This window comes from Chelonia mydas, chromosome 1, assembly GCF_015237465.2.
Source record: "Chelonia mydas isolate rCheMyd1 chromosome 1, rCheMyd1.pri.v2, whole genome shotgun sequence".
Taxonomy (NCBI): Eukaryota; Metazoa; Chordata; order Testudines; family Cheloniidae; genus Chelonia; species Chelonia mydas.
Window position 1 is genome coordinate 55,433,423 of NC_057849.1, and position 15,224 is coordinate 55,448,646.

The 15,224-nt window shown below is 41.5% G+C and overlaps 1 protein-coding gene across 5 annotated transcripts in view; it reads right to left on the reverse strand.

Moving 5' to 3' along the window:
* The window catches only part of WDFY2 (WD repeat and FYVE domain containing 2), a 120,319-nt gene that overhangs the window by 43,229 nt on the left and 61,866 nt on the right, over positions 1-15,224 (reverse strand). For 4 of the 5 annotated variants that reach the window (XM_007068065.4, XM_043532624.1, XM_037893186.2 and 1 more), the window contains exons 2-3: positions 12,647-12,714; positions 4,732-4,805 (exon numbers count right to left, since the gene is read on the reverse strand). In XM_007068065.4, the coding sequence (XP_007068127.1) occupies positions 4,732-4,805; positions 12,647-12,714 (142 nt within the window). The remainder of the gene's footprint in view (positions 1-4,731; positions 4,806-12,646; positions 12,715-15,224) is intronic. The other variant, XM_037893189.2, reaches the window with a different exon arrangement.

Sequence of the window (15,224 nt, forward strand, 5' to 3'; positions counted from 1 at the left end):
TTTGTTTAGTCTCCACTTTGAGAACACTGGATTTCATTTTTAAAAACTCTACAAAGGTAAATGTTCATTTTTCTAACCCTATATTAGTTTGCTATTTTCATGGAATATGGTTCTATTGTCAAAGCAACTGATTTCCAGTTGTTGTTAGGCAACTTTCTGGCTCCGTCCATCATAAAGATAGAGGTCACCCACAAAGTTCAGAACACATCTGCCACAAACTGTAAGGGTTATTTCCTCAGTCCTTTCCCCAGGAATTGAAATTAGAAGAGGTGTTTGAATTTACAGGGGGGGTTAGAAAACAACTAAATTGGCAACACTTAGTTGACCACTCGAGGTGCGTGTGTGTTTCGGGAAATACATCTGGATTGGACCTATCACTACTTAAATCGGAGGCGGATACATTTGACAAAGATGGACCCCAAGATACCTGGTTGTTGCTCTTCTGTGGCTAGCAACAATGGGTTGTAAACAAAAAGCTGTTTGTTTAAATAGAGTTCTTCCACATCCACTTACAATTCTGAATGCCCACATTGGTTACACATACTGCCTATCAGGATGGAAGTTGCTGCTATAAACAAATTTTTGGTTGGCAAGGTAATTGGGCTCTTCAGAAGTCTGATAGACTCTTCTTACCTACACTGTTTGCTATGATGAACCCTTCAAACATCAGTCTGATTTGTTTTTAGATACAGAATGATAAAAATGTAGGGCTGGAAGGGACCTTGAGAAGTCATTAAGTCCAGCCTCCTGCACTCAGGGAGGACCATGTACCCCTAGACCATCCCTGATAGATGTTTGCCCAATCTGTTCTTAAAAGCTTCCAATGATGGGGAGTCCACAGCCTCCCTTGGACTACAAAAGTCTTCATGAACTGGGGAGAAGAATCTTGAGTAGGCAAGAATGATTTTGTCTTATTTGGTGCAGTATAGGCATCAGCATTGCCACAGATAGACCTCTGAATAGTAGTTGAGATAGAGAGGCCAATATTTTCCCTCAAAATTTTAATTAAAGTAACATCCTTTGTGAATTTCATTTTAATCTTTTCCCATCTGAAAATCTTGAATTTGGCCACATAGGCATCCTAATAGTACTCTCTTGACATCCGATGAGCAGATTCAGAATCTACTATCCTCACACATTATTTATTTTAGCTACCAACAGAGTGTTCAGTGTTGTAGAAGAGGCAGAAAAAATGGACTTCGGCTCAAGGATCTCATAATCCCACTTGACAGACGATACAGTTTGGACACAGATATCCAGAGGTAGGTTCCATCTTAGACTCTTATTTAAAAGGGTGGCTGACCGCATTTTTATTGGAGTGGGTTAGTGAGTACATTCCCCCAGGGGTAAACAGATTGGCTTCAGGATTAGAAAAGGATGAAGGCTCTTTAAAAGATAACTGTAATTGCATAGTCAACAGTAAGGTTTGTTTATCCCCCAAGGGACATTATGAAAGATGATCAAAGTGGTTTTTTTTTTAAACCGGAAAATATTGCTCAGGATTAAGGATATTAAGGATTAAAATATTTCAGAAAATGCAGAAAGTTGGGGCTGCTGCACAGAGTTTGGATTTGAAGTAGGATTTTCATTCTGGGTTTAAAACAGTCTCCTTGATCTAGTTTGCATAGTAGAATTCGCAGGGCATATTCTAGAAACAAAATAAAGTTTAAGATCTCAAGTTTTGAAGCATCGTATTCTGTACAGAATACGACTCAACAGGGTGGGAGGGTGACGTAAACTACGATTTAATCTTCTTGCCTCTAGAGGAAAGAGATATTCTAACTGCCACAATCTGGGTGAGCAAGCCATCATCAGTTATTCAGTTACAGACATTGGAAGTGCTTCATACGACTAAGTCTCTAAATATCTAGCAGGAGCAAATGATAGAAGATGTTAAGATAAATTCTTCCTGATGGTAAAGAGTCATTGTTCTGAATGGGGTGTTTGATGGGATCTTTTCCTTGAGGCCCAACTGAGGGCTTGCCGTCCACACAAATGCCGAGTTTGCATCAAGCTGGAGTGTAAGTCTGCCATATATTAGCCTGCCATGCATTAGGTGCTCATGAAGACAAGCCCTGAGTTCATGCAAGATCTTTGCTTGCAACAAGAACAGTAGGAGAATAAGTTAGTGTATAAATGTCCTTACCATTAAGGGAGGCAGAGCTTTTAAGATACCTTTATAAAAAAGGAGGTTTCTTCTTCACAGCCACTTGCGTGGGAGACTGGCATCTCCTTCAAAGCTTAATTCTCCTTCATGTTGGAGCAGAAAGTTTGCTTTTGGAGGGAAGAGTCCCTTAGCTTCTAAGGGACCTGAAATAGACCTAAAGATTTGGAGTGAGCAATGGAATGAGAAGTACTCTTCAAAGACAGCTTTCTCCACTTCAGGCCAAGATTTGGGGAAGGGGTTGCAAAATGGGAGTACAAGAAGAAAATACAACATGATTTTGTTTTAAGTGCCACCATTTCCTAAGGAAGTATGCAATCTAGCAGTGATTAAAATCAATCATTGTGACGCATAATCTGTCATCTAGTCTAAAGGTTCTGCTTATAAATTTAAGCTTCCAAGCTGACAAGTTATAAAGGCTGAAAATAACCACTTGTGTCACTTCTAGGAGCGAAAGGAGGGAAGTTTATCATCCACTTCGTTTTACTCCATGACAAATGGGTGAACGATTCTAATTAACTTTTGGCTAGAGCTTAAGTTAAATGGAAACATAACAGTAATTCATCTCAGCCACCAGTCTTCCAGCTCTTTTTCACCAGCTCTGGTGGAACATCTGTCCCTCTACTGATTTTGACAGTAATGCAGCCTCTCTATATACAAACACCCTCCTTCTTACAATACACTACCCCATTCACCAAAATGCCAGACATATTACTGGAATCAGTCTCATTTTAAAAGTGCATGTAGAGAGAGTATTTTAACACATTTCCTTTATTTCTGAAAGTAGCATTTCTTCCCTGCCCTGTACTGATGCATTTGAAATAGTCTGGACTTTGAGTCAAAAGTTGGTTATCTTGGAATATTTCCCAGAAATTTTGTTCTATATTTTAGAACGTTTTAGAATTATTTTAGAACATAACTGCTAATGGTTCAGAAAGCAGCCATCAGATATTGCTCTGAATGCCTGACTAATTCAGATGTTGGGGGAATATTACAAAACATCTGTATGCTATCTGATTTTTGCTGTTGCTGCTAGTAGAACATGCTGGTACTGGCAGAGCATTTAAAGGGCCAACACAAGGAAAAAATAGCCTGATAGAATAGAATCTGTGTGTAGATGTAGCCCTATACCAACAAACCCAATAAAATACAATCTCTTAGATTATAAACAGCATATTTTTTCTCAATTTACTTTCTTTAGAATAAACAACATGTGTCCTCCTAGAGGATCTAAGTGCCTTGTCAATTATTTAGAATTACAAACTCAAAACACAGTTCAATCAACCCCCCCTTTCACACACTCTGGAGCAAAAATACCAATACTCCATTATGCTAGTCAGCATATTAACCCCGTCCCTCTTCTCAAAGGCCAGGTGAAACAAGTGCAGTGTGTGCTGAAAGACGACAAATGCAAACTAAATCAGACTGGAGGGAACGCTTCCCTGAAGCCCTTACAGAGAACACCCTTCATTCTGTATTAGATTAATGAGGATTTAGCATCTGCACTTCTGCTGACTGCAGCTGTAGCAGAATATAATGGGGAGATGCAGTCTCAGGCAGGCGTTCCCAGGTCATTTCGGGCTTCATAATGCAAAGCTAGCACCTTAAAACCTACCAGAGAGCTCACAGGTAACCAGGGCAGGTCCTGTGCTCTCTATAGGACACCATGCTTACCAAGAAGGTGGGCTAACTTTGGCACTTGTTCCAGCTTCCAAATCAATGTTAAGATATGGCCCCCTGTAAAGCACATGGCAAAGGTCTGACCGTGAAATGTCAAAGCTACAGATAACTGTACCAGGATTCTCATTTGAAAGAATGACAGAATGCCTCTGACCACCACTGCCACCTGAGCCCCTAAAAACAGCTCTTAGTCTAGTCAGACCCCCAAGTAACAGTTTCCATAATAATTACAATCCAGTGGCAATAGTGGGACCCCTCTGATCCACATGGCAGATCTCTGCTTCAAAATTCTGAACTCTTTACATGCATGAATACATATCTCAGAAGTTACTAAAGGAGAATGGACCCGTTCACACTGCTGTAAATCAGAACGGACTCCATGGAAGGAAGCTGTCTCTCACAAAGGAGAATTACACCTGTATGACATTGTATTAACAAGAGGGTAACCAGGACAAGTCTTTGTACAGTGCTCTGGAACAGTGCTATACATTCCATAGAAAGAGCTAGCTGAATGAGTTGAGATGCATCATATGGATCTGAGAGTAACTTTACGCTCATTTGCTGTGTTCAGAGACCAATTTAGACAAGTGATTAATAATTTGATCAAAGTTGGTAAATTAAAAACTTGTTATTGGACAAGTAAACCCATACAATTTGTTTAGTTCCCTAATTCCTCTAAACCCAACTCAAGTTTATTTAGCAGCTAGTTTGAAATTTGTCATGGGTCTTCTGTTTTCTGCACTAGAGCGGTCAGTGTCATTAGTATCTAGGATCAATGTTAGTCTGTCATTTAGCCAATGCTAATTAAAATTCCTCAGCACAATAATATATACATACTTCTCAAAAGGGAAGTATTTCAATGGGAAATCTTATTTATATGTACTTACTGAGATTGAACCATTGTCTAGACCTACGGACAGCCTTCTTGTTTCCGGGTTAAAAGACATGCATGAACATGGAGCTGAAAAAAATGAACATGTTGATGAAGTTAACAAAACCATGATTCTCATTGATCTTGAAGCTCTGGAGTCCCTATCTAGTTAACACACTTACGATGCTATTCTTTATTTTACCCCTTATGATAGAAAAGCATAAACATACTCTTCCTGCAACGCTATTCAATAAACCCTGTTACATCAGGAAATAAATGAGTAGCCATATAACTACTCCTTACTTCATGATCCACTACCCCCCTCCCCAATTAAATTATTTAAACAGAAAATGCTATACAAGAGCAGTTGTGGGGTCACAGACCCCTCAAAGAATATTAAAGACATTTCAGTTTTAAAAAGTTTTTGTGGATTTAACAGAATGATTGAAGTTAATTTTCTACATTTTCTGATCTTCAGCTATAAAGTAAGAAATTATTTCTAAGGTTTACATCCCATCAGTTTAAATTCTTGAAGTAGGAAACTCCTATGGACTGAAATGTCACTGAGTTTCAACAAAATTAAAGACCGATAGTCCATAATGGAACTACAGTTGTCAAGCATCTCTATTATAAATAGATTATATTGTAACCAATGACTAAAAAGTACGATAAAAAATATTCTATCTAATACCTTAGAAACACATTATCCTACACAACTACCACACTACAAATTTTCAGGATATACTCTTGCAACTTGCTTTTGAAAAAATTTCTTAGGCTCTTTTGAGAATCTGGTGATGTTAACATGTTGGTGTAGAGTCAGAATTTTCTACTAAGAATTAGAGTTCTATTTGCTCTTGGTTTATAAACCGCCTTTTTAATCCAATTTAGGTGTGTAGTGATAGTTTTGCCTCTTAATACTGTAGCTGAAATTTCAATCAAGTTTCTGCAGGACAGGTTCGACATTACAACTGGCAATCTTAGGAGAGGGGCCAGGAATTCTTGCTCCTTCTGATTTTTACCATTAATTTTATATTGATCACAGGAATAAATAACTAAATATTTTTAGTACTGCTTTTCACTGGATTTTCCTGTTCTGTTTTTTTGTAGCCCTCCCCCTGACCCCTAACTAGGTATATGCACTTGTTTCTGTAACTAGTGAATACCCTATATATTTTCAACTTGTTTTCTCAACTGTTTTAAACACACACTCTAGATTGGTATCAAAACATTCATCAATCCAGTGGATCCTCCATGTTCTTTATTTCGTGGCATAATCAAATGAAGAAAAGACAATACAAAAAAGTTTGTGTTGGACATTTAACTGAAATTGCACCACCACCTGGAGTTTAGAATTGTATTGATTTATTTACTGAGGGGAGAATACAGAATAATTTATGGCAACAGAAACTCAAAGAGCACAGACAGACAGTCAATCAAGTAGACTGAGAGTGGCTCTGATTACTTGTTTTTTCACTTTATTTTTTGGAATGTCTAACTTGATGTTCAATGAACAAAGAAAAAAGGCTTCAGTTAAAAAAGGAAGCTGTCACAATGAAAAGTATTTTGTCGGCGCTACTACCACCACCAGAGATTATTAAAGTGAAACTGGTGAATAGAAAAGTTTACTTTTCACCATTTTGCCATTTACTTGGTGGATTTAAAGCAATTTCAGAGCAGTGAAACTAAACTGGTCAGTTTCACCTTCTGTTAAGAGGTCATTTCAACTGCTGGTGCATTGGCACAAGGCTGTTATGTCTGGATTTCTAACACTGCAGGGCAGTGTTTAAGGCAAATGATTATTCTTTTAAAGAAACTTCATGAAAACATTTGTATCATACCAGATTATATAAAATCCTTAAAATACCACCCTCACCCTACAGTTTAGGTCCAGTGCTAGCTACGGTCTAATCTAAATAACTTCTACTACCATTGCAATTACCATTAACAGTTCACAGAAAATCAGATTTTGACAAATCATTGTTTTTTCAAGTCATGCTTTTTCCAAAACACATATAAACAATGTGTCAGTAATGGAGCTGACCAAAAAAAAAAAAAAAAAAACTTTTGGGTAAAAATATTCAAAAGCACTTAAACAACATAGGCCTAGTATAACTATTTCTATTCACACCACCCATAGTGTAAATGCACCTGATTCCCCTTTCTCATATAAAGCACCTTTTTACTGGCTTATTTACATTCACCCCAGGGGGTTGAACTGCTTTAATTGTACCAGTATAGTTAAAGTGATCTAGCTGGCCCCTTCCCCGAAGTCCTCCCCTTTCCCTAAAGCCCCGCCCACTCACTCCATCCCTTCCCCCCCGTTGCTCGCTCTTGCCCACCCTCACTTGCTTTCACCAGGCTGGGGCAGGAGCTTGGGGTTCGGGAGGGGGTGCGGGATCTGGGCTGGGGCCAAGGGGTTCACAATGTGGGAGGGGGCTCTGGACTAAGCCTGGGGCAGACAGTTGGGGTGTAGGAGGGGTGAGGGGTGAAAGCTCCAGGAGGGAGTTTTGGTGCAGAAAGGGGCTCCGGGCTGGGGCAGAGTGTTGGGGTGCAGGAAAGGATACAGGATGCTGGCTCCGGGAGGGGGTGGGGCAGGGCTGGGGTAGGGGGTTGGGGTGCAGGAGTGGGTTTGGGGTGCTGGCTCCAGGAGGGGGCTCAGGGTTGGGGTTTGGGGTGCGGGCTCCCGCTGGGCAGCACTTACCTCAGGCGACTCCCAGTTGGCAGCGCAGCGGGGCTAAGGTGGGCTCCCGCGCTGCTCCCGGAAGTGGCCAATGGGAGCTGTGCGGACAGTGCTTGCAAGCAGGAGCAGCACACGAAGAACCCTGCCCCCATAGGGGCGTGCTGGCTGCTTCCACGAGTGGCGCAGGGCCAGGGCAGGCAGGGAGCCTGCCTTAGCTGCACTGTGCTGCAGGACTTTTAACGGCCAGAGATCACGATCGACTGGCAGAGGCTCCAGGATCGACCAGTCGATTGTGATCTATGGTTTGGCGACCAATGCTTTACATAATTATTATCCCTAGGATAATAATATGGATTCAACCAATACGGATTTTATTTAAAAGTGATCATTTTTCTACCTAATGCATATCCTCATTTACAACGTATTTCACTCTCCCCGAGATCACAGTAGTTTGTACTGAAACCATTAAAACTAACATCAGATAGGCAGAGCAGGCTACCTCTTGGTACATAAATGAAACTCCACCCTCCTCTATTACAGTAATAGTCCATTCTGCACTCTTTTAGTATATTTCTCTTTGCTAGACTGTATCCCTTTCATAATCTTAAGGCCATTTACAGGCAAAAGTAAGGTTAAACAGTGCTCAAATGCTTAAGACTAACAAAGCCTTCATGAATGTGCATGAGGAGGATGAGCTGCCTGTAGTTATCTTTTAGAGGCCCATTGTAAGCCTGCTGCTAAGCCAACTAACATGTAGTGAACATGAGAACTATATTAGCTTGTTTTTCAGTCCGTCCCTATTAGCCATATAGATCAGTAGTGCTTCTTAAGTCTGCATTTTCATTGTCTGTCTCCTCTTGTGATGCTAGTGGGATGGCTATGCTTGGGAGCAGGGATTTCAGCACATTCTGGTAGCAAAGAGACATCTTTTCCCACACCTACATCCTTAACAAGTCTTTTTAGACAGTCACCGCTCCAGTACTGCTTTCTCCTGGCTAGAGAAGCTAAAAAGAACTGTGTGAAGAACACAGCAATGCCACTCCACACTCAGGTAGCAAGGTCACTTCTGGTGTAAGAGGTGTGTGGGCAGTGGGAGTGACAACCACTCATGTCTCATCCAATAGCTTTCAGAAACAATGATATAGAAAAGACACAATGTGTCAATTCAGCAGGCAATACCCCACAGCCGTAGGATTATACTTGTACGTACTTAGAAAGAAATGATAGAACAGCATGACTCATATTCGATAGTTCCAAAGTTTTCCAAGATATTGGGTGAGGGGGATGGTGCAAGATGTTCCTCAAAATTGGGGGTGGGGTGAGGCTGACAGGCCAGCTCAGGGCAGAGCAATAGGCCAATTTACTTGTGTGTGATTATCAAAGAAACGTTAAGTGTACTAATTCACTTAAGTGTTAATTTATTTCAAAGGAAATGTGAATGATATGGTCTTCACTTATCTACAATCTGTTGATTGCTGTCGATTTACATTATGTATATCCCTGTACTTAATTAACCGTAGATCAAAAATTTTGAGAGAGTACTTAGATGAGAATTTTCTTGAGGTGTAAACTTCATGAAAACTAATGAAGGATTGTTCCCAGCTATCACATTGCGCTTACATTATGTTTACTCATCATACGAGAATGGAGCATTAGAAATGTAAAATGTCGCTAACTTCAAAGCATGTGTCGCTGTGTTTATATTTAATCAGCAAAAGAACAGTTCATGCTGTGAATGAAAACACCTGCCAGATTGCTTTCCCTGGAAAGACGCTACAGGAATGGATTCAGGAACTGAGCATGTATCTCTGAACTGTTTTGGATGCTAACAGGGTGGAATACTAAACAAGTGGACAAGGATCCCTAGAATTACTCTGGGTAACCCTGAGGAACTTTCGGAAATTTAGCAGATTACTAAAATGTTAAGAATTGTAGACTTATAAACTTTGACTTACCTGTTAATGCAAGTTACCTGCTTTAAACCTCACAATAACTCATTTCCTTTTTTTTTTTTTTTTTTATTAAACTAATAAACCTTTAGTTAGGTTTACTACAGAAATTGCCAGCATTGTCTTTGGTGTGATGTCAAGAGTATCCATTGACCTGGGGTAAGTGACGGACCCTTTGGGGTTGGGAGTCACTTAATGAGATGTGATATTTGGTATAGTGACCAGTATCACAAAGTCCAGTTTGTTTGGGTGGCAAGGTAGGCTGAAGAGCCTAAAAAGACTGTTTGGGACTAAATGGTAAGACTAACAGATTGATCAGGAGTGTATATTTGTTACTAGTTTGGTGAAATCTAATTGTAGACTATATCACCAATTTGGCGTATATGCCCTGACAGTCTGACCTGAAATTGGCACTCATAACTGGGAGCCACTTCAGACAGCCTGACAAGTGGTGTAGGCGGCAGGATTCACATGCCACAGGTCAATTGGGCTGAAAGATCAGAACAGGGAGACAGAGGAAAATCTACAACTGCCCTGCTCAGAACTGATTTGAGACAGAATTAATGAGATGCCCCAATGTTTTCTCAGGACACCCACCGTTTGCAGACACACAAAACCCAACCCTCTGGATCTAGGGGATCTGAGCAGAAGTAACAAAAATCTTAAACACAGATTTATCAAATATTTAAAGAAATCAATATTAGCCAAAGCAAATGAATGCCATTGCTAGAACAGATGTCCTAGCGGACAGAGCTGGCTAAGGGAACACAACTCCTTAGGTCAGATTAACAGAACTGCAGCTGCTATAAATCAGCATAGCTTCATTGACTTTGATGGAGCTACCTAGTTTTACCCCAGCAGAGTATGTGGCCAGTATGTTGCTCAAAAACATACCGGAATATAAAGACCAGTCAAGCACTGAGATTCCCACGAGCTCACCCATGGACACAGATGGGGGTTAGAAGAAACGGCCTGCCAGGGACACCTGGAATCCTTCTCGAATAGGGTAACTGGGGTGTTTCCCCTGTTGAGTATGTTTTGTTTTGTTTGGAACATGTCAAAAAATATTGCATACTCCTGCTGCAGGATGTTAGTAACCCATCAATACAACAATGCTGTAGTAAGACCCCAAGCTTACAAGCCATTACTGGGGAACTAAACACTGAGTAGGTACAATGCATTTCCCAGTAAAGAGATGGGTCTGTCAATCAGCAAGTATTAAAATGTCAATTTAACATGTAAATATTCTCTGGTTGGGAGAGCAAGGCTGAGGGAGGAAGAGAGATGGGAAGAGCGTTACACGTTAATAACTCAGATTCACAGGATAGCTTTGGTTTTCAGTACACTATAAGCAGGTGGGGTTTCCACCCAGCTCTGAATAGAACCCCCACACACTTAGCTCAAACTTACCCCTCTCACCCGTCCCAATATTTTCTTCTTTATTGATAACTCATAAGCACAACACAAACCAGCCTCAGCTTAAGCTTTCTCCCTAGGGTTTCCATGCAGAAACCTGCCTTAGATCTTGTACCCTCTCTAAAAATCACTCCCCACTTCTGTTACATCTGTGTGAACTCACTTAAGGAGCCATATCTGCTAAGGAGTAAGCAGCTTGACAGGACTTTAACGTGGTGCATCAGCAAAGAAGTCATGCCACCCTGTTGTGTGCATCATTTATAAACTTCCCTCTACAACTAATGCAACCCATCTCTAGAAGGTAGCTAAGATTTGCCACACTGGAGAAGACCACTGGCCTGTAGGAACAGTATCCTGCAGTAGCCAATACCAGATTCTTGCCCAGTAAGCATTTTAAAGGTTATAGTGCTATAGGAGAAAGGGGTGAAATCTGAAAGGTTCTTACTTGAGACTCCTCAGTCTTGACTGACCCCTTTAATGGCAGAATTTTAGACTGCACTGAGTTTCCTGGCTTTTGGTGATTTGCATTACATTTGTATATAAAAGTGTTCAAGCATTCATTCATCACCAGACTCAGCGATTCTTGTTTCCTCTTGCTGCACTTTCACCTCGCCTGTCCAGTATTCCGTTAATGTCCTTCAGGACTTTGTCCTCCATCCTCCTCTCTTTCTCCCTTACACACAGATCTTCCCCTCTACTCATGAATTCTCTCCTACTCTTCACTCACCTCCAATAGTCTTTCCAACTTCCATGCCTGGATATCGCACCCTCAGTTTGCCCCTCCCTTCTAATGGAGCCAAATTCTGCTAGCCTCCCTCACAGCTCCAGTTCAGAAACTTGGTGTCTCTCACCCTTTTTCTCCTCTTTCCATTGGCAATATCCATTTCTGATCTTCCTCTACATCATTATCTATGGAACCCACACTCTTCTCCATTCCCTACTGCTTAACTTTGACAAATGCCACGATCATCTCCTCCCTTAATTTTTGTAACATTCTCCTCTCTGGCTTCCCTCATCTTCCACCTTCCTGTACCTCCAGGATGTCTAGTTAAAAATAAGCACACCTTTTCCCACTGTTCTGATCAGATCACTGCCTACTTTAAATCCCATTACTGATTTTCCTGATTTCCCCTTAATTACAAGGCTCTGTAAACTCTATTCCTGTCTATAATTCTGTTCACTTCTTTCTGCTTTCATTCTTTATTTAGCTCATTGATGGTGGATGGATGTGTTTGACATCTCCGGATGCTGCTGCTGTGACAGAGTGGCCACATCACTTACCCAGCATCTAATTAATTGTTTATGCCATCGGAACCCATACACCAGAAGATTGAGCTCATCTCAAATTGCTATCCAATCCAGTCCCAATGCATTCTCTTCTCCTACTCTCCTCTTTGTATCTTCATTGATGCCACCTCTGGGGATATCCTCCCTCTTCTCACATACCAGAAAATCCTCTCTTCTAGACCCTCTCAACAAAAGAGAGACACCACTTCCTCTGCAGAACTCCCTACACCACCTTCAACTCATACTGTTGCATCATGTATCTGAACCAGATTGTCAACTCTTCAGGGTAGGGACTGTGCCTTTTGCTTTTAGAAAGAAATCACTACTACTAGCACTTCAGCTAGTAATAGAAACAAAGAAGAAATGTTTACAAAATATCAAATAATGTATATTACATATTAAAAAGACAGGAGATTTTGTATTGGTTCATAACTTGGTAAACAAGCTTCAGAGAACCTAGACACTTAGCTCAAGCATAGTATCTAGCGTACAATTGTGAGCTCCCGAAAAGGTCACAAGCTCAGACGTACATGTCCAGACCCAAGGAAGTCAGTTGGCAAATACACAGTAAACAAGGAACATCCCAAAATACTTACATGGCATTGCATGGTATATGCTAGGCCAATACTGCCCACTCTCTCTCTTCAGCCACACACGGATAGTTCTGTAGAGGAAAAATAAGTTATTCATATTAATTTTCAAGTGAGTGCTAATTAGAATTACTAGACAAATAACCTTTGGAACTAAAATATTTTGCCCAGAGAACAAAATACAAGAATCCCTATGATTCCCTGCTAGCCTGCCTCAATCACTAACTGTATCTAGGGATAAGGTGACAGTTAATTCTTTATGCCCATCCCAATCCTTGGTATCTCTGCTGAATGCCCCATAATAACTGAAACTATCTGGCATCTGTGATAGCATTTTTGATGTTGACTTTTGCCAACTAGGAAGTGGACTAAGGCCACGAACACATTTCATATAATCCTTCAGACATTTCATTTAATCCATCAGTCATTAAGATAGCAATGACAACTAATTACTAGCAACATGAACCACATTCTAATCAAAAGGGCTCCTAAAAAAGAGGCCAAAGACCCATCTCCCTCCAGCTCATGGTTGAAGCTAGAGGCTGGGTGGTTGCGGTGGAGGAGACTATAGTGGCTCTGCTGTAGCCCTTTGGTGGAAAAGCAGAATTCAGTCCATAGTATTGTCAATCTGTCACCTTTTACCAGCTGTAAAATTAACTTAAAGGGTTGAACATGTTGTACGGAGGTGGAGAAAGTTACATGGATTTTAGTCCAACATTATTTGAATTTTTATCTAATTGTTATTCATTCTTTAGATACTTGGACATTTCATAGTATGCAAACAGGGTGGCTCTACCTGAACTACAGAATTTCTTGTTCAAAGGTTGGGAGTGGCTCACAGTACTGTAGTGCCCCTCAGATTCATAAAAATCAGATAATTCAGAGAGTTATAGACTTGGGACATTACACAAATATACTGAACTAAAAATGCCCCTTATGTAGCTCTTGGGAACTTATGCCACTCAGAAAATGATACCTGAGGTGGTTTGTTAGTGTCAATAGTGGAAGACTTATAGTTTGGACTATTCAAAAGATATGCATTTGGTTAAAATTACCTTTTTAGGTTTAATTGCCATGTATAGATGAGTAAGTGAAGGGTTAGACACACCCTGGCAGATTTTAAGGAAATCAATCAACTTTGTTTTGACACTGCAGTCTATCATGCTAACCAATATTGTCACATTCTTTCTTTGTACTCCTCTATCCCTCTATCCCTATCCATCTGTTGTCTCATCTCACATCCACTCTCTCAACTGTGAAAGCAGCTCCCATTTTGGTGTGCCTGTACCGGGTGAGCTCAGCACACAGTTCTGGGAATGTGACCTTCTGCATCCAAAAGTTATGCCGCCACCGCTGGTCATCCCAGGTTTGCATCACAATCTGATCCCACCATTTGGTGCTTGCTGCATGGGCCCAGAACTGCCAGTGGCCACCTACAGCAGCTGGCCAAGTTTCATTCAATGGCCACATTATCCACTTCCCCTTAGTATTTTCATTCGTAGCGTCACACAGCCAGCCACACTGTAGTAGCTGTGGTTCCGCAAATCAGAAACAGGGTGACCGATTTGTTTTGTAAGCAGCCACAAGAGCTCGGCTGATCTGTTCAGCATGCATGCTTGCCAGTGAGGTGGTGGACAGACTGAAAACTGGCATGAGAAAAACAGTAGATATCAAGATGGACCAGAGGGAATTGTGGGAACTTGACCCCAAACTCCCACAACTCCTTGAGAGCACTGGTTTCCCTCAGTATCACCACGTGTTCCTGCAAACATTTCCCACAAAGTAATGTGCCAGATGGTGGCGATGGGGATAATGGGATGCCTTCCCCACAGTGCTGCACAACTGCTGTTGATACAACCTGGCACTGTGGGGACTCACTGCACCAGCAAAGGCAGCCAAATGTGAACACACCTCCACCAAAATAGCTATGCTAGCTGCTATATGCTGACAGAACTGTTACTGGTAAAGCTTCATGCCATAGACATAGTCTTAGATTTAAGCTCCTTGTGGCAGGGACCTGCTTTTTGCTGTGTTATTACAGTGTCTAGCACAATGGGATCCTGGTCCATGGCTAGGGTTCCTCGGCACTATGGTAATACAACATTAAATGGAACTGCCTTTATTTCATGGTCTCCTCTTAATCAATTTTTTAGTAGACTTTGTGACAAAGTTCCTGCTCTACCTTGGTTGGTCTTGTGCTTATTGGCGGATTTGCTCGCCTTAGAGCTTCACGGCCGCCCTCAACTTGGCCATTTTTCTGAATTCACAGTCCAGGTCGACTCCTCCTGTGTCTGACCAGGAGTTGGGAGGATTTGGGGGGAACCCGGGCCCGCCCTCTACTCCGGGTTCCAGCCCACGGCCCTGTGGAATGCAGCTGTCTAGAGTGCCTCCTGGAACAGCTGTGCGACAGCTACAACTCCCTGGGCTACTTCCCATGGCCTCCTCCCAACACCTTCTTTATCCTCACCATAGGACTTTCCTCCTGGTATCTGATAATGCTTGTACACCTCAGTCCTCCAACAGTCTGCGTTCTCACTCACAGCTCCTAGTGCCTCTTGCTCCCAACTCCTCACACGCACACCAC